General features: G+C 40.7%; 2 protein-coding genes across 3 annotated transcripts; both read left to right on the top strand.

Annotated features, from left to right (window-relative positions):
* The first annotated feature begins 180 nt into the window (after window positions 1-180).
* LOC143338181 (uncharacterized) lies at window positions 181-3982 on the top strand. 2 transcript variants are annotated; one of them, XM_076758403.1, is made up of 4 exons: window positions 181-599; window positions 1430-1630; window positions 1951-2061; window positions 2428-3982. In XM_076758403.1, exons 1-4 carry the CDS (start codon window positions 294-296, stop codon window positions 2482-2484), a joined length of 675 nt encoding a protein of 224 aa, XP_076614518.1. In that variant the 5' UTR covers window positions 181-293; the 3' UTR covers window positions 2485-3982. The 2 variants fall into 2 exon arrangements, with proteins under 2 accessions (XP_076614518.1, XP_076614519.1); XM_076758404.1 differs by lacking the exon at window positions 1951-2061 and having other exon boundaries at window positions 219-599; window positions 2428-3971.
* Window positions 3983-6582: 2600 nt separating this feature from the next.
* pip5k1ba (phosphatidylinositol-4-phosphate 5-kinase, type I, beta a) lies at window positions 6583-19735 on the top strand. The gene is made up of 14 exons (XM_076758514.1): window positions 6583-6727; window positions 10197-10418; window positions 11564-11694; window positions 12121-12238; window positions 12332-12484; window positions 13036-13332; window positions 14402-14586; window positions 14935-15015; window positions 15478-15526; window positions 15702-15786; window positions 15878-16018; window positions 16127-16217; window positions 16325-16421; window positions 19322-19735. Exons 2-14 carry the CDS (start codon window positions 10356-10358, stop codon window positions 19322-19324), a joined length of 1494 nt encoding a protein of 497 aa, XP_076614629.1. The 5' UTR covers window positions 6583-6727; window positions 10197-10355; the 3' UTR covers window positions 19325-19735.
* Window positions 19736-19974: the final 239 nt, after the last annotated feature.

Consider the following 19974-nt stretch of genomic DNA (forward strand, 5'->3'; position numbering starts at 1 on the left):
CTGTAAATCCTTCATACAAGAATCTTTAAATAATGCCTTTTGTGCATGTGATGTGGGACCAATGTTTGATTTTAAATAGATTATTCAGAGCTCCGGTTTAAATTTTATAGTTCTGCGTCAGTCTGGGAACTCCCCCCTCGTCTCCTCTGCCTCTCCTCCTTCTCATCCCTCTATCCTTCTGCACTCTTAAGACCTCCTCAGGGAACATCTGATGCACATCAGGAAACTTTTAAGCGGACACTGTCTAAAGCCTGTCTTTAGACCTGAAGAAAGGGACTTAGAGTTTCCACCTGATGAAATCCTGGATTATGAGGGTGAGCCACGTGCTGCAGCTGTCTGTTTTGCTGGTGGGACTCTGTCAGGCCCACACTACCAGTCCACCAGGTGATCCCTCCACATCAGAGGAGGCAGGTGCGGTCCCGAGGTCCCAGCTGAGGATGCTCTCGCTAGGACTGGCTCACCTACTGCAGGGGGTGGAGGAGAATGCCAAGCGGCTGGAGCAACAGGGAGAGCAGGTGGCAGTAGAGCTGGACGGGGCCACAAAGAGCCTGGAGATCCTCCGTAAGCAGAGTTTTCAGGCAGGACGGACTCACAAGCAGGTGAGGAAGAAGCATTTTACAAAGAACATCCACTGAAATGAGCAACTTAGCCCTGGTTTGTCACCGACAGGCCCACAGCATTTCCTTCATTTTTGCATGTTGAACTGAACATTGATTTCTTTATCAAATCTGCCAATTATGATCTAGTAATCAATTAACCTAAACCTATAAGATCAATTCTCCCTGTGAACCAAGAGGTTCAAAGTCAAACAACATTTCTCCAAAGAACAATCTAACATATTATATCTGTATATCTTGTTTGAGTACTTTGTGTAGGTCTGTACTCTTCATGCACTACGAGTAAAATATTCAAATCAGTTCTACTTAATTTGTTGATGCATTGATGCTGTTATACTGAAAGTGTTGATATCTTTAAGTGGAAACTTAGATATTATTGGATTTGAATCTTTTATTGATATTCTCTTTTTAAACCTCTTTATTTATAAACTGACCTATAAAATAACCTGTATTAAAGGTAGTGATTGATAGATTGATTGATGAGACCATGATTTTAATGCCTGTACCATGACATTGTAGATTGAAATAGATCTCTGTTGGTTTGAAGAATGCTCAGCTGTGTAACTACAGTTCTAATTGAAAATGTTTATTTGCTTGCACAATTACGACATATTCCGATTAAATTGAGTGCAATCAACATCATCGTCAGACAGAGAAGATGAAATGAACAAGAATTAAGACACATTACAGAAAAAGGGAAAAAATGCATTAAAGGGATAAAATGAATATGAAAATGAATATGTCAGCTTCTGAAAGTTGATTGAAAATCATTAAAAAATGTGAATAATGTGATATGATGTCGTGTTCTGCAGGTGAGGAAGGACCAGCAGATACTGAGAGCCAGAGGGGACAGGCTGTGGAAGGTGGTCAAAGATCTGCAGAAGGGGCTGGAGGATCTGCAGACGGAGCAGGGAACCACACAGCACCGGATGAACCGGGTCCTCCAGAGAATGAAGAGCCTGACCGAGGCGAGGTCAGGGGGTCAAAGTCAGCTCGACGTCAGCTCTGTGAAGGTAAACAAAAACGCAAAAACAAACAGAGAGAAACAAACAGGCATTCGTCTTGGTGAGGCCATAATAAAAGGCCATAATAAAGGCATGTAAAGGCTTCTGATTCTGAGCTGGATTCATTTTGCTTAAGTTGCTTAAAATATTATAAAGCATTAAGATTCAATGTTATTGGAGCAAAGGGGGCTGATGCAGAACAGGAAAAGAAGCCAAAAAATGCTTTTGTTTCAGAAACTTTATTTATTTATTTGTAGTTTCTGCTTTGTAGTCAGTAGACGGGACAGATTTAACTGTTGTCGCCGTCTGATATTTTTGTTGTGTTGTAGCTTATCATTGATAAGCAGGCCCGACGGCTCGCCAGTCTGACCTCAGAGGTCTCGGCCCGAGACAGACTGATCGACAGACACCTGCAGCACATTGACCGCCTAGAGAAACAGGTACCTCTGGTTTGGATGCTTACATCTTATTCTCTGACTAAAGAAGTGTAATTGCAGTGTTTAATCTATTTACATGGAGCCACAGAACATTTGTTAAAGGAAATTCTTACACAAATTATTATTATCATTATTATTAGCATAGGTGAGGTAACATGTTCTATGTGTTTAAGTAAATGATGAGAAGAAGCACCTTAAATTCAAACTCCAGCTCTTTTAGTGGTGGTGATATGTGCACTGGATTCTTTTGTGAGGACTGCAGAGTAATGATACTCAGAACAGCCTGACGGTCAGGCCATGCTGCACATCGGTCTCACAGTTTTCCCTGGTTGCACTCATTTATTTGTGCCCTGTCTCTGTTTGCTTTAGGTGTCTGGGAGGCTCCCTGCAGCACTGAGGGCAGATTCTGATTCTGACTGCGTCTGATGAGCACAGCTGCATCAACACAGCCACTCTGAAGCAATCCTCTCTCAATGAGACTGAAAAGTTCAGAAAATAAACTGCGCTGAAACTCACTGAAGGATGTGCCACAATCAACACATGTACTTTAGATACACTCCCCAACGCAGCCTGTCGCTTGCAACAAACAAATGTATCCTCGGTGGTGTCGAAAATATGACCTCTGTTTAAAAGTGGTTCAGATAGGAAACTGTCCTCTGCTTGAGTCATCATGTTGTGGCTCTGACTTCCACAATATTGTGATTGACGATGGTGGTAAAACGCCTCGTGAAGATACTTTGCTCACGCACACCCAAATAAACAGACCTGCACTCCAGTCCGAGAAACCTTCAGACAAACAACACACACAGCTGAGAGTTTCATCATCTAAAAATAAATCATGATTACTGAGTTTAAGCTTGTTTATGCCTTTCGGTGCAATGGATTCAGCTGGATGGGTTGCACTCAGGATATACTGTACACGCCAGGAAAGAACACAGTTAATATGAGCTATGAAAGTTGTCAAAATGTTGAGTCATGTCCATTAAAGGCAGTGGGAGATGCTTTCAGTGGGTTATGATAACACTGAAAATATATTCTGTGTTTATACAAGTGGTTCATGTTGTTCGCAGTCAACTTGCTGTGACGTGACATAATGTGGCGTAACAATGGCATAACCTCACTTTTTTGACACTTTTATGTAAAAGGCCTTATTGGTCATTAGATTTGGTTGTACACTGAAGATTTTTGCAAGTCATTGAATGTAAGATTCACCTTAAAATGATAGTTTTCAGAAAACGAGAAAAATACATGACAATAGAAAGATTCTCTTGTTCTCATAGCTGTTTCATGAGTTTTCTAGAAATTACACTTAAATCCACACAATCCTCAGAGCAGATTGATGTATTCCTTTAAATCAAGTGACTTTATTTCCCTCTGTTTGCACATTCATACCACAGATTTTAAAGAGGAACCAATTTTGTATACATCAAAGTCAGTTTACAGGTTTGGGGCAGTAGTACAGTATATGTGAAAAATGTTGTACAAAGTCTTTTGGGGCTCCAGAGGGAGCTGTGTAAAACCTTTAAAAATTTCCTCAAGTGATGTCACTTGAGTCAGAGTCAGTTGTGGAAACTACAAGCTAGCTTAGCAGACCTCTGAAGGCCGCTCCTCATCTGTGCTTGAGGCTAGCAGCTCGTAGGTTACATTAGCCATGACCAGCACAACACACTGGATCTCTGGCTGAACTGTTGGTGGTTGAATTGCATTATGGGTAACGTAGGTGCCAGGTTTTGAAAAAGAAGAGGAAGAACATGGAGTTTTGTTTCCATGTTTCCCAGTGTCCATCATGAATCTGACATGATGTTAAAGCAGTGCAAGGCTAAATCAATGAAGTACTCTTTTAAGGAAATATGTTAAGTAAATATTTTGTAACCCCCACACTCCACTTCAGTCTTAAATAAAATACTATAGAGCTGATTAAAGGAAAGCTGCAATGCTGATTTCAGAGTTATTTGTCTATCAAAACATTTTTAACTTGCCACACTAATTTTACTGTTAATTTGAACAGCACATTTTAAACAAAAAGGCAACTCAAAAGCGTTACAAAATGCATTTCAAGCATTAGAATAAAAATTAAAACAGTGTATTTTTTTCACATGAAAAAAATAACTAGACTGGGATCAACAGAAAAAACACTGGAGCAACTTTTAAAACTGTATATACAGTGCGTGTATTCAGCTTGCTCATTAGCTTTGAAGTCTAAAGGATTGAGAGCCACGGTCTCACATAATGACAAATGCTTCCATTCTTTGATCCCTTGGGGATTTGCATTGAGAAGCCCTGACAGTGTTCTATGCCCAGCGGAGTACGTAGATGTGGGGAGAAACAGGAAATCTTGCAGCAGCAAACCCAAACCAGCAGCTCTGCACCCTCACATTGCAGCCAAATATGACAAAGGTTGCGTGTGGAGGACTGAGCTGATATCTGATGGCCTCAAGTCATCATGACAGCCGACTTGCAGGCAGCCTGTCCCCTCTGGTGTTCCCAAACAAACCTCCAACGACTCGAACTCTGGCACACTTAAAGGAAAAACGACAAATAGCTGAGGAGGAAAAAAGACGCAGAAAGAGATGGTGAGACCAAGGCTGAGAAATAGAGATTTGTTCTCAGGAATAAACAGTGATGCCAAATTGAGTGCATAAAAAATGAGGAACTTGAACAACAAAGGCAACAAAGTGGGGGAAGAAAAATGTGAATTCTCAGACAATCAACAGGAACATAGTGCACAACAGCTCAGATGAGCACACATTATTACCGTAGAGCAGTGAGTGAGAAGATGAAGTGATCCCAATAGAACTGGAGGGTTTAGCAATAATGCCAGAGCTGCAACAGCACCCCCCAGAGCTCAGAGGCAAACACTGATGTTGTATCTGGAAGTCATTTTTAGGCCAGGCTGCAGCTGATGCACATGTCCATTCAATGTACTCTCAGGTCTTGTTAAGCTCCTTACATATCCTATAACAGCAGTGTGTCTCTTCCCCTTTTCTGTGTCAGTTTGTTTGGAGCTCACGACGTGACTGTGCCTCCCCAAAGTGAGCAATGGTCTCAGCCTGGGATCTCCTGTGAAAATGTTCCTGCTTTGCCACCATTTGGGGGTAAAATAAGGAGGCTAATGAGCAGCCTGGAACTGATCTGATCAGCATCTCCCACCACTGTCCACAGATGTGTCATTAGAGCTGCGAATTCTAAGTACAGGTCTAATATCTCTCTCTTGTTCTAGTCCACATTTTTATGTTTTCACAGCGAGCAGTATTTGTACAATATACAATATGTTAATTATGTCATTGAAGCTCATTTGAATGAAAATGAGCTCAAGTGAGAGAAAGAGGAAGAGAGAGATGCACTATATATAGGCATACTGTGGGAAAAAAGACAGAAAGAGAGCAAACAGGGGAAATAGAAGAGAAGGAGAGAAGGAGGAACTGCCAATCATAGCATTCATCATAAAATACAGTGATATACTATAAGCCTTCCAAAGGTCAAGTTAGAACATATTTGTGCTTCTAACTGTTCTCGAACCTTAAGCAAGTTCAGTTGCCTTTATGAAGTACATAGAAATATTATGACCCAGGTAAATAAGAATCTATACAGACATGGCTGTTTGTGTATCACACCCTACATTCAGGAGAATAGCAAATTCAGCGATGGAAGGAAAAGAGTATCTACACACTGGATTGTAGCTCCCAAACTTTATCCGGCTGAATCAGGCAAGTTTGGACCTGTATGGGCCTTCATAGAGCAAAAATAAGCAAATAATAAAGTCGCAAAAGAGCCACAACAACAAGTAAAAATACTGCAGCAGTCAATAAAACTGTAAAAATATAGTAACACCCCCTTTGGCAAGTGTCACATGCTGCACAAGTTTTTTGTGGCCACCTGAGAATCAGGAAGTATGAAAAGTAAAAGTTCTCATTCTACAGAAAATGGCTCACATATTATTATACAGTTTGTAGATTTTTAATACTGATGCATCAGTTTATAAAAACAGCATTTTAGTGTTGCAGCTGTTCAAGGTGGAGCTAGCTTTAACCACTTCACATGCAGTTAGCGAGTTACATCTGCGGGGTCGTGAGATGACTAATGACTGAGGCAAGAAGAAAAAACAACACAAGTCTGTATTCAGATTTTGGTATCTTTGCTTTTTTGTGAAATAATGGGTCATGTGACGTCTTTGGGCCTTACAATTATGTAAATGAACCACTTGAGAAGTTTAGTGGGGAAATGTCTCTGTGGTGGAGTGAAAATATTTGTATCTGGCTTTTTTTTTTTTTTTTTTTTTTTTTTTGCAAAGGCTCACAAGCCAGAAAAGATGGGAACCACTGAGTCCATCTTTAGCAATGCATCGACTTCTATAAGCCGATAGCTTGTTGATCTCACAACATTGTTCTCCCCCAGACTTCTAAATGCAATATCAAAAACAACAGCTCAGTCTGACTCATCGGTGCGAGGGAATAACACACCAGGTGGGTGGAAAGACACACACACACACACAGCGAGAGAGAGAGAGAGAGAGCGAGAGGGGGAAGTGGTAAGGATGCTCTCGTTGCTGCAGCACTCTGCTCCTCATCTCACCACAGTCAGTCAGTCTGCTACAGACTTTACATTACACAGCATCAGTGTTTCACTGACCTGCGTTTACCACCATCTTCATACGACCATGCCTGTTCAGGTAAGAACACACAGAGCCTTCACTTCCTGTCAGCTTTATGATTAAGTGAGGATTGAGCCACTTGTTTAACTTTTATTTCTGTTTCCTCATGAATTACATCTCAGCTGTCGCTTTGTAGTTGTTTATCTTCTGTTGTGAATTATTATTAATAGTAATAATAAGTGTCACGCAGCTTGTATGGGCCATTTGTGTGGCGCTCAAGAGGAAGATGAGCTGGTGATGGTATCACAAGAGGAAATCAGCTCCACTTCCCTTCAGTCAGTGACAGAAAGTAAAATGCCTGCAGTAAGCTGGATGGGGTTGTCACCATTTACATGCATGCAAAAGAGCTGCAGCGTGCATGCTGTGCGAGAGCGTGCAGGTGGAAATGTTCATCTGAGTTCACCTGAGTTACATAACACCTGCCAGCCTGTACGCCTTAACTTTACACTGTACTGGAGGTTTCAATGATCAGTGTTGAAGCCGTGTTTTCAAGAGATGTTGATTGAACTTAATGGTCAGTTTGGAGGCTGTATGTGCTGCGTTTGATATTTATATATATACTTAGCCTATCTTAATTGACCGACTGTTCACTATTTACTATACTATAAGCTATTATTAACTACTAACTACTCATGCTAGTGGCACGACTCTAGGAAGGCTGTTGGTTGGTCCTCCACTCTGGACCACATAAATGGACCAAATATCTCAACACCTATGTCACGGATTGCTATGTACGAGGATGAATCCTACTGACAGTGGCAATCCTCTGACTTTTCCTATAGCATCACCATGAGGTTGACATACTTGGCTTTTTGTGAACTATTTCAGTGAATGGATTGTCATGAAATTAGGCTCACACCGTCATGGTGCTCAGAGGATGAATGCTAATTACGTTGGTGATCCTTTCCTATAGCTCCACCAGTAGGTCAAATTTCTACTTATGCACTGAAATATCTCAACATCTACTAGATGGACTGGCAGCACACATGGTTCCCAGAGGATGAATCCTAATGACTTTTCCTCTAATGCCACCTCGAAGTTGGCATTTTTGGATTTGAGTGAATTATTGGGTGGATTGCCATGATGATAGAAACTTAAATAGAAACGTTTACACATGATTAAGATTTAATCCAGGCAATACATATAGGCGCAGACATATGTGCAGCTGTCATTTTAAGTGCAGAAAGCACAGAATTACATGATGACAGTGTTAAAAACCTTTAATCAGACCTCCTCATGGTTTTCAGTGTCAGTTGTGAAGTATCAGTATCACAAAAAAAACAAAAACTATGAAGATTGCACATCACACACACACACACACACACACACACACACACACACACGAAAATGAATGGTTTATGTAGAATAGTTCAAGTTAGTGGTCTATGTTAAATAGAAATATTTCAATATTTGTCAGTGTTTGGACAATTTCTGACAAAACACCTTGCAGGTCCATATTTATTACAGTTGTTCCAGGTGGGAGTTGAACTCTAACCTTTTAGGTCCACAGTCAAACGACACAACATTACCTGTTTTACATTCACAGTCAAATGCTTTTATTGTATTTTCTTTATTATTTTGCTATCTGGTGTATTATAAGTGTTTTTAATATGCAATTAGGCAGACTAAGAATTTAATTCAGCCATTGTTTTGAATGGAAAGTCATGCATCTAATCCTTCTAACTATGCAGAATGCAAACTAATGCACTTACAGTACGAATGCTTAATCCAGCATGCTGCACCCATGTTGTGCTGTTACAACACTCTGTTTTCAATGTGTAAAGTGCTACAGAGGAAATCTGAAATGCCCTGTCAAAGACTCTATGTACATATAATTAACCCCATTCACTACTCGAACCACTAATCACAAAGTCTGTTTAGAAAAAGGAATAATCTTTAGCAGCTTTCTTGATCTCTCCAGCCTCCAATTAAATTTTATGCAAACGACCTGGAGAACTGCAAGGCAAATCCTTGAGAAACGAGCTCTGGCATCATGATGATTATGAAACTGTTTCATTCCCCTCAAGTCAGACCACAATACCACATCCTGAGGCAGTACTTAAAATAAACAGGGGTTTGTCTGATAGGATATGTGCTAGAGTTTGCAAGTTCACTTCATACACAGAAAGACATTTTGATTGAAGAGAACATGTGGAGTTCCTCAAGGCTCAGTGTTAGGAGGGCCCGTTATTGTTTATTTTGTACATAAATGGTGAATGTATTTTTATTTGCAGATAAACAAATTAATTTTGTTCTTTGAACAATATGAAAGAAGTGAATGATACTGTGCAAAAGTAACTGAAACTAAAGATTTGGTCTGATCTATCAGACTATCAAACTAACAAACTATCTCTGGATTTAAGACCGAGTTCATCATTTCTGGCAACTATAAGAAAGCTTATAGTGGTTGGTGATGTTGAAATTGAAAGTGAAATTGAAATATTGAATTCTGTCAAAGCAAAAATGTCTAAAATCTATTGCAACACAGTGTAAAATGAGTAGATTTTAAGACAGGACAAATCATATATAAGGTCAAAAACAACCTGAAAGGATCCAATGCTTTGAAACGAATCTGCATGTTTAAGAAACAAAGCATCAGGACTCGTGCCTGGACAACCATTGTATTTCTGTTGAAGTCATGAACTAATTGAACATCTGTAGCGAAGAATGCTTCAATATTTGAATTGTTTCTCTATGGATGCAGGTTATCAATTTGCTAGATTGTCATTCTAAATAATTTAACAGTTTTTATGACTCATCCACTGGCAGAGCTCTGCAGAGCTTCTCGGTTGTTATCATTAAAGTGCTGATTGCCAGTTTTTTGTTTTTTGTTTTTTTTTTGGAGCAGACAAATGCTGCTGATTACAGCCCATTTTTGTAGTGTTCTGTTTTGTAATAAAATAAACCTTTATGGAGCTGCTCCCATGCTTCCAATAGGTTACAATTGAGTCTCATGAGTGTCATGAATATTATTTAATCAATCCCACTGCAAATATACGAAAAGGGAAATGTTGGAAAATCACCACAGCTGCTCCTGAATGAAGCACCCTAGCAGTGAATGTGTTTATTTTCTCTTTTGATCATCATTCTCACTTTTTTCGGGAGTTGAGAGCCACATAAAGCAGGAAAGTACTGAGCGTCCTTTGCGTACTGTTATGAAACAGAAGAATTTGGTATGTAATGGTTTTCCAATCCTTCTTAATTAGGATTAAGGGTTGTTGTGAGGGATTCTGGAGCTAAAGACTCTGACAAACACTGGTGGTCCCTCACAACCAGCAGCACCCCGGACAGAAAGGTCTGCGCCTTCTGTAAGCCATATGAAAGACGTTCACGGAGTGAGGAGCATTTGAGCTAGACAAACTGTGGAAGAGATTGTTCTAAGTCCTGAAATCGCTCATAGCTGTGCAGCTTCTCTCCCGCTAACTTCTGCTTTGCACTGACATTAATGCAAATGCCGCAAACCATCTAACTCCATTTCTGTCAACAGGAGCGGCGCACCTGGAGAATGCAGTTTCAGTGAAAGCCATTCAAGGTAAATCACTGCGTCTGGTCAATCATCGGTGAGGGGAAAAAAGGAAGACAGTCAGCCTCAGTGGGAGGAAGGACAACCGAGCTTCCCTCTGATCAAGTTCTCTCTGTCCAAAAGATGTCAACCGACACTATAGGAAGAGGAACCAAAGCCTCTAAAGGGTCAAAGGATCATAAAAAGGTAAGCAGGCATCATTATTCATCATCAAAGTCTTTTCCAGGAAGGAAAACATCCTCTTTTTGGAAAACAGTGATATTCACTGTTGTAATATAATTGCAGATATCAAAACTGTAAGCGATTGTGTAAAGGCATTCAAACATATAGAACAAAATCCAAGGTTATTAGACTGGAATCATATCCTTTAAACACATACTTTGCGTACTAATGCCGAATTCTAATGAATAAAAGCTCTGCGTTTACACGTGAAAATCTAAGGCGTCATAAAAGTTCTTCACAATGACAGTAAACAGATAATATTTCAGTTCCAGTCAAACAAAGAGCCATGTGATAAGTGAAGCTAAATGTGTTTTTTGTTCGTCAGCTGTGTTGCATAACAGAGCTGTTTGTGATGAAGGGAGCAGAATGGTGATTAGGTTGATCAGCTTCAGTTTTTGGCTGCTTCCCTGCAGTTCAGTTTGCTGGAGGAAAATTCCTTCACAGGCTCAATGAAAAATGACATGTTTTTCTTCTACTCCAGGGATTTATTTTAAGGATTAATGCTACATTAGGTGCCTTCATGCTTTAGTCAGAATGTCTCCATGGTGTACTTTATGTATGTACTTTATGGATGGGTTACCATGAAATTGTACATTCAATGAATCCTAATTATTTTGGTCATTCCCTGATTTTTCCACCATGAGGTTGATATTTTCTGTCTTATCTTTTATTCTACCGCCATCGTCAGTAAAAAATCCCTGCTAATTAGCAAATGTTAGCATGCTAACAAGTTTCAAAGCTTTCTTCCATCTTTGTACACAGTAGGTGGAGTGAATCCATAGTCTCATGCAAGGTGGTAATGGTGAACCTGGTTAGCGTTAATCAACAGCATGTTAGCATTGAGACTTTGAACAAGTTAGCATGCCGATGTTTCCATGTAACTCAAAGCACCGTGTGCATAGGTGCTGCACAGCCTTTCTGAGGTGCTGGCATGGCTGTAGACTCATATCTGTTCAGATATGACGCTAACAGACAGTAAACTGAACCTTCATGGTGGAGAAAATAAAGCAGTTTCAATAGAATTTTTTGAAAGGGTAGTAGCCTTTGGTAACTAGCTGGTTTCTTTTTTAAACAAATGTGTTTTCTTCTTCCCTGTCATGGTTTGTTAGCCCACAGCGTCTGTCCTGAAAGGAGCCATCCAGCTGGGCATCGGTTACGCTGTGGGTAATCTCAGCTCCAAACCAGACAGAGATGTTCTCATGCAGGACTTCTCAGTGGTGGAGAGCGTTTTCCTGCCCAGGTATTCTCATTTCTACACATTTATGATTATACAGGGCACATTTTGTTCAATGATCCAAGCACCTGGTCAACACAGGTTATCCCAAAGATTAAAATGCTACACAAGTGAGCCAACTTGGTTGCCTAAGTTGTCACTTGTGGAAATGTACAACCTCATTCCTTTGACAGTCTTTTTTCTCAGCAGACATTTTTGACTTGTTATAGTCACATGAACGCTCTGTTCTATTTAAGAGTCCCAGTACATCACGACAGTGTGACCAACATGAAAGTGAAGCTGTTAAATGGAATTCAACCATCATTCATTGAATTATTTTTACACCTGTGCTTCTGTCTTCTGTGAAAAAGGCTTATAGCATGTTTCAGACAGCAGCTGTTTTGTTTTTGTACATTCATTGTTTTCTTAATCTAACTTAAACATGTTCTCCAGTGAGGGCAGCAACCTGACACCAGCACATCACTTCCCTGATTTCCGTCTGAAAACGTATGCGCCGCTGGCCTTCCGCTACTTCAGAGAGCTGTTTGGCATCAAACCAGACGACTATCTGGTCAGTGTGAAGATTCACATAATCATCTTTCTGAAGTTGATTTAATTGCCACACTTGCTCACGCTAAGACTGTTGCATGATTCTGAATTTCAGTACTCCATCTGTAACGAGCCTCTGATCGAGCTGTCCAACCCCGGTGCCAGCAGTTCCTGGTTCTACCTCACCAGTGATGATGAGTTCATCATTAAGACAGTGCAGCATAAAGAGGCCGAGTTCCTGCAAAAGCTGCTTCCTGGTTACTACATGGTAAGTCCCTTCCTCGAACTCTCACTGCACTGACATGCACACCAGCGCACGTACTCGTACACATAGTGAAAGTCTGGACATAAAGGTCGTGTGTGGAGTTTGCTTATTATGTTTACGCTCAGTTTCTTCCTCTTAAAATGTTTGCAAATCCAAGCCAAGTGGTCATTTCCCTTGTCATAACTATGTACAGTGTAATTTCATGATCAGAAATAGTCATTTCATTCACCCCTCAACAGGTGGAACATTCACATTAAAGACAGCATCACATGTATTTTGACTTTTGTAGGTTATTTACCTAAATGTGCATTTAATTTACTAAATGTCTGCAAAGCAAAATGAACTTTAACAACTCAAGTTGCTTTTTGAGAGCATTCCTTAGTGTATTTCTTATTATCATTTAGGCCGAAGTTACTGAGAAACATCTGGATGTGGCCATGAATCAGACCACACATTTCCATTTACTGCCCTAAAGTTGCATTTTCAGATAGACTGCACATAGTATTAAGATTTTCTCCTCAAGAAAAACATCTGCTTTGTCTCTGTCATTGTAGAATCTGAATCAGAATCCGAGGACGTTGCTGCCAAAGTTCTACGGCCTTTACTGCATCCAGTGCGCCGGCGTCACCATCCGTGTGGTGGTGATGAACAATGTGCTGCCGCGCGCCATGAAGATGCACTACAAGTATGACCTGAAAGGCTCTTCGTACAAACGTCGAGCCTCACGGAAAGAGCGCAGCAAGCCCTCGCCCACGTTCAAAGACCTGGACTTCCATGAGATGCACGAGGGCCTGCACTTCGACTTGGACACCTACAACGCCCTGATGAAGACCCTGCAGAGGGACTGTCGGGTATGTTCATGGCCATGGTGTTGGTAATCTGGGTAATATACTGCTTGAGAGGTCATTCAACATTTTATCATTCTGTGGTGCCTCATTTCACAAGCAAAATCTTACATAATGAAATTTCACATTTCTAAAATTTGTTCAACAAGAGAAAAAGTCTAAAAGATAAAATATTCACACATAAAGACCCAGCAAAAAATAGCCTAATAGCTGATGGTCTGGATGATATCTTGGAGAATTTTGGAAAAATGCGACCTGAGAGTGGTGCTAGAGGTATGGTCATAGGGCCATTTAACTCAAAAGGAGTCCTTATTTCACTTTGATATGACTTGTACTATATGAAAAACTTGAGCTGAACATGTTAACAAGGTTAAAACTTGATTTTCACTGGAGGGGGCCTTTAAGCAATAAATAAATAATCCAAAATTGCTGTTGATGATTTTTCACTAAGCCCTCTCACAGTGCCTTTAAATCTTTCCTCATCACATCCTGAACTGAATTTAGCCAGTTATCACCACCCCGATAACATTATGCAACCATGACGCTCCCTCTGCTCAGTCTTGAGCTGTTATGATGACCTCATTAGCGCCTGCCTGTTGTTTCATTAGTGTGAAACAGAGGCCACTTGATGGAGGATTAACACCCAGCAGACTGAAGCACCTGACTCATGATCAGGCTGAGCAGCTGGACTCTGGAGCACAGACTGGCCCGTCTGGCTGTAATGTGCTCTTACTGGGCCTCTTTGTACTGACCCCTTTGGAGGAGTTACCTCATGACATCAGTGTTAAGTCAGAGGAATTGAGTATGTATGTTGCAGTGCACTGTTGGTTTGCAGATCCAGGTTTGGTGCCTGTGTGAACATTTGCTAATAAGCATTAAAAGTACATCCGAGGCTGATGGGAACGTCAGCTTGTTGTTCATTAACAAAAGTACTGGACAAATTAAAGTTCTGACCTGCTGATGTTGCTAGAATGTGTGTACCAAATTTCATGGCCACCCATTTAGTAGCTGAAAAGACATTTCACACATTTCAGTGTCTAGGAGTTGCTTCCATTCAGTTTCCATCTCTTGTCAGGTCCTGGAGAGCTTTAAGATCATGGACTACAGTCTGCTGCTGGGGATTCACGTTTTGGACCGGAAGCCGCTGAGCAGAGGAAGCCGATGTGACAGCAGGAGAGGACAGAAAGTCCTCTACTCCACGGCCCTCGAGTCGATCCAGGGGAGCGTGAAGGACCCTGAACCGGTGGCTGATGACGACACGTGAGAATATTTTTTCACTTTTTTTTATTTTTCTTTGGAAACTTTACTCGCCTGCCTTTCTTGGCTTTGTTGGGTCTGTAATGTAACATGGAAAAATCCACTTTTTTAACATTACATTTCAGAGTTTTGGTTTTTATTTTTAGTTTTAGAGTAGGTCATTGCCACAGGTCATTAGCTTAGAAGGAACCCTTCATAAACTGGTAGGGAACAGGTCCACTGTAGGTTCTCCAACACGCTTTGAAAGCAAGAGGTGAGGCGAGGGGTATTCAGCTGGTTGCTGTCTGCAACCTCACTGGTAGGGGCCGCTAAATCCTCCACACTGGACCTTTAACACATCTTCGTTTTCAGATTGGGTGGAATTCCTGCCAAACATAAAGATGAGAACCTTCTCATCTTTTTAGGACTCATCGACATCCTTCAGTCCTACAGGTGAGCACACTATATAACACAGAAACATGCAGTTCCTCTCTAATGTGTCTGAGCTTATCAGAGAGGAACTTCTTGTTTTTGAGTTGGATTATTATCAATTACCAACTGAATACATTTTTAAAACCAATTGTGAAACAGACAATGAAATGATGTTAAAAACTTAGACTAAAATGCATTTACTTTTGCTTAATTTATTTTTCTAGAAATAATATTTTAAAGTGGAACCGCTGAATAAGTTTAACAAAGCTTTACATTTTGTTATTCTATTCTCCTTACTTCTGTGTTTGCCTGCCATCATCCATCTCAGTTTCTTGTCTCCTGCTTTAACATGTACTGGAAATGCAGCAATTCTAATTTAAAGTGTAGCATCATTCTGTTGGCTCACACCGTGCTCCATAGACATACAGTATGATTACTATAACTAAATAAGCAATAAGTGACGTGTTTTTAATTTTTATTTAGGTTTATTAAGAAGGTGGAACACTCCTGGAAAGCTCTTGTACATGATGGGGTATGTACCTTCACATCATCCCCCTTACCTGCATGTCTGACCACATGCACACAGTATGTCTCTGCACAAGTGAATGCCTGTTTGTGTGTGTGTGTGTGTGTGTGTGTGTGTGTGTGTGTGTGTGTGTGTGTGTGTGTGTGTGTGTGTGTATCTGACAGCATTCTTTGCCTTTCAGGACACGGTGTCAGTTCACAGGCCCAGTTTTTACGCGGACAGATTTCTAAAGTTCATGAGCTCGACTGTGTTTAAAAAGATTCATCGTAAGTTGGCGTTCTAACATCCAGCATCTCCTACATTCCATATTCTGCATATTTTAATTATTTTAACACTTTCTTTCTTTGCATCTCTCAGCTTTAAGAGGAGCATCTTCAAAGAGGAAGAAGGGTTCTGTCTACGCCGTAAAGTCGGCCTCTCAGGAGTTTCTGTCCCCACAGAAGGAGGAGAAGAAGGAGGGGAAGAAGGCCCAGAGCATGGACAACCTGGAGGGAAACTGTAAGCTTTAAGGAATGCATTTGACGTGATGTAAGGCCAACGTTTTTGAAGTTTGAGGAGAGGTTTTGTGCCAGTTCATATTTCTGATGTAGGAACCGCTTTTTGCAGTTTACAGTTCCTCCAAGCAACCAGATCTCCTGCCAACTTCTGCTGTTTGTTTGGAATCCAGCAGAAATGATGACGAGGACCTTGAAAACAGGTACTTTATGTGTGTGAAATTCAGGTGTAAGCCAGAAAAATATTAGCTACTGGTTCAAGCTGTCAATACGTGTTCACACCGTGCTTCTTTGTCTTTATATGCTGCAGTGAAGAACGACGAGCCTCCAGTTCAACGATTGCTCTGGATGATCCTCTGTCGTCTCTCAGCAGGAGCCAATCAGACTCTGAACTGGACGTCTACTTGGTATGAAACTGCATAAAAACCTTTTTCAGGTACAGGGAGTTAAAGGTCGAGGCTGCAGTGATTCTCTATTTATCTAATTGTCAAACAAATCCCGTGAAAATGCTAAAACACTGTTTCAGTCCCTCTGATTTCTGTTGAGGCCTCACCACATGGATAAACAAAGACAGGCCTGCATGTAAAAGCAAAAGAGTCAACTTCATTACAACAATATTCTTGAACTATGACAGTTTTTTTTTTTTTCTCTAAAAACTACATCTGTACTCGGCCTGTTTATGACTCTTTCTCAAAACCAAAACAAAGGAAGCAGTGGGCCTTTGCTGTACGGGTGAATTTGGGAACATCAGTCATGATGAATCCAGGGGTCACTGGGTGTTTCTGCATTTTCAGTGTCACACAGTCTCAGACGACCCAGCTGGAGCTGCTCAGTTGTTTGTGCCCCAGCATCCATAAACTGTAAGCAGCCAATGACATCCAGAGACTATTCTATTGATTTTATTATGAAACTTGTGTGAATGACCTAAAAGTGAATCCTTGATCCAAGAGACCTGACTGTCCATACATGCTTACACCTTCCTGCCTGCCATTTGCCGCTATTCCAACAAGCAATTTGTCACATATTACCAATTTCTTTTTTTTTCTCCAGTGGTGGTAGCTCTAGGTTGAGGCCCCACTGGCGTCTCGCATTGTGTTTAATAATAATAATACTATATTAATAACAATCAACTTCATTTGTATAGCACCTTTCATACAAGAAGCTCAAATTAATGGAAAATAAGATGTAAAATAAAGCCCACTTGAAAATAATAGTAAAAATAGCACAATTTGCCATCACATAAAATAAGATTGAAGAAGAAGAAGGAGAATAAAACCCACAGTAAGAGAATAAAAATAAAAAGAATAAGAATTAAAATAGTATACAGAGAATACATAAGATGGAAAATAAAATTACTGAATAAAAGGAGTAAAATAAATGTTTTAAACCAGCAGCAGATGATCACAGTGGTCTTGAAGGCAAATAGTGAACAAGGGAGTTAGCGATGTAGCTTGGTCGTTGTCCATTAAGGGCTTTGTATAAAAGGAATTCTACAGGAAGCTCTCTCCTCTTGGTTCTCGTTAAGTTTTGAATAACCTGAAGTCTCTCAGTGTTTTTTAGAGGCCAGTAAATTGTGCGTTACAGTAATCAAGTCAGCATGAAATAATGGTGTGAATCAGCTGTTCAGCATCTTTTTGATTACTCAACTGAGTCCCGTGCCCTGCACTCCCCCCTCAGTCCTTGCGTCTGTGTCAGCCAGAGAAACCTCCATGAATCCCCTCTTCCACAGCACTTTTCTTACGTAACCATCAAATCCTCATTCAGGCTTATGTGAAGCCGTTCTTCAGCCCACATTAAGCAGTTGTACTCAGGCTCTGTGGGAAGCCTGCAGATGTCTGATTTAATCTACTCTCCGAGCCTCCAACAGAAGAAAGCGTGATTCAAAAACTATTGTGAGGGCAGAAGGGAAACCGAGGCCTTGAACGCACCTGACAGCCATTTGTCTTCTTGACTCTCATCTTTCACTGGTCGGAGAGATGATCTGAACATTCAGGTTCAGTCTAGATTATGTGGACAGAAGGGTTCATACTTCATGGTTTTAAGGATTCACACTGGCTGAGGATATTGGCTGAGGATATAGTGAGGGGGTCCAAACACTGAATGTATCAAGCTTCCAAAAGTAAAAAAAAAAGCCAGCATTTTGACAAGGTCTTCATCAGACAAACATCCATTTGAAGGAAAAACAGGCTTAACAATACGCTGCCAGTTCTACCTACGATTAGGAGCTCACATAATATAAAAAAAAAAACTCATTATCCCAAAAGTAATCCACTGATTACATTAAAACATACCCTCCTCAGGTAAGATGAAGCCCATTGAGGACATACAGTGAGATATGTACAGTGTTTAGCACCATCTCATCAAAATGGGTAAAGGAGATGATATTATGTTATCTATTATTTATCATTTTTGCTATTGTGTGTATATACAGCATGGCTTGTTTTTCCTTCATGGATTTAAGAGACTTTGGTGGTTGAAATGTTGCCTCCTTAAAATTTAGGTCTCAAAGGCAGCATTGAGACTAATGTGTCGTAGGTCATTGGGGTCATCTGATACTCAGGGTCCAGCCTGTACCCTCATCTCAAGACCCAACCCCATGATATAATGTGTGTGCATGAGCGTGTATGTGTGGGTTGTTGACCGTTTGCAATACATGACACAGAGTGAAACAGTCAAGAGAAAGAGAAAGACGTCTCTCTGTTAAACTACATTTGAAAACCGAACCTGACTTGAGTTTCAGTGAGGACTACCTCTCTTTTTCCCTTGCATGCATTATCCTGTGCTCACTGTCCACTTTCTTTGCTTTGAAAAAAATTCTATGCAAAAACAGTGGTATGGTCATTTATGGAAATAATGTAAAAACTCTATGGATTACAATATGGAACTTAAACAAGACAAACATGATTATTAAAGTACATAATAATGGATGCATGGATTATGAGACAATGGGCTCCTGGGCACAGACAGGAAAAAGCTCCCCTTCCTATCTACCAGCCAGTAGATACCGCTGGTAGATAGGAGACAGGTGACCGCTAACAGGCCGATAACTCAGTATCAAAGGGTTGGGAGGGGGGCGGGAAATGTGATCAGGACACTTTTGCCAGAATTGTTTGACTTTCCAAAGAGAATTAATAATAATGTCAGTCACTGTAAGCAGTCTCTGGTCATGTGCCCAGTAGGCCCCTTCAGTAATCCATGTGTGTCTGCGCTGTCAATGTTCAAGCCTTTACTAGTTTACCTCTTAACTCCAGCTGTCGTCCTTTGTTACCTAACCAAAAGGAAAAAGTCATCTTTTTTTGTTCTCTAGTGAGGAGAAACGAGCGATGGTTCCTCTCCAGCCGGCTACTTCTGACCTTTGACCTCCCACCCCCATGGTGTCAAGACATCAGGAATTCACAACAGTGCAAATGTTCCACAAACTACAAGCGGTAACAGTTTCACCACTGTGAGCATCACTCTGTGCCTCTGTGACTTTCCCCTCTGAGTCAAACTCAATGTGCCAAACCACTGGTTCTTTTGTTGAAGTCCCGTCATCAGCGGAGGAGGACACAGTCAGTGTTGATGTGCGTTAAGATCGCTCAGCCACTGTGCTAATAGAAAACACTATGGAGCTGTGTCTTCTCCTGTTATTGTCCACTTTGCTGCTACTTCAACAACAGTGGTTTAAACAAAAAAAAAAAAAAGCAAAAAAAAAAAAAAGCTTCAGTTTGACCGCTCCTCTCAGATGCTGGATTTTCTGTGTAAATGTTCACATTTCTGAGCGGCTGGACCCCCGAGGAAATAAACTGTCTTGTGATTCAGTCGGCTAAGGCAAAAATAATTGTCTGCCGTCGTTTTCAGTTGTATAGAACCGCATTCAAATCATTGTGAAAAAAGCAAATTCATCTGTCGAGGCAGTCAGATACGCATGAGTGCTGCAGTGTGTCATACGTCTAGAAACATCGTGTTTCACTGATTTTG

This window comes from Chaetodon auriga, chromosome 19 (genome assembly GCF_051107435.1).
Source record: "Chaetodon auriga isolate fChaAug3 chromosome 19, fChaAug3.hap1, whole genome shotgun sequence".
NCBI classification, from domain to species: Eukaryota; Metazoa; Chordata; class Actinopteri; order Chaetodontiformes; family Chaetodontidae; genus Chaetodon; species Chaetodon auriga.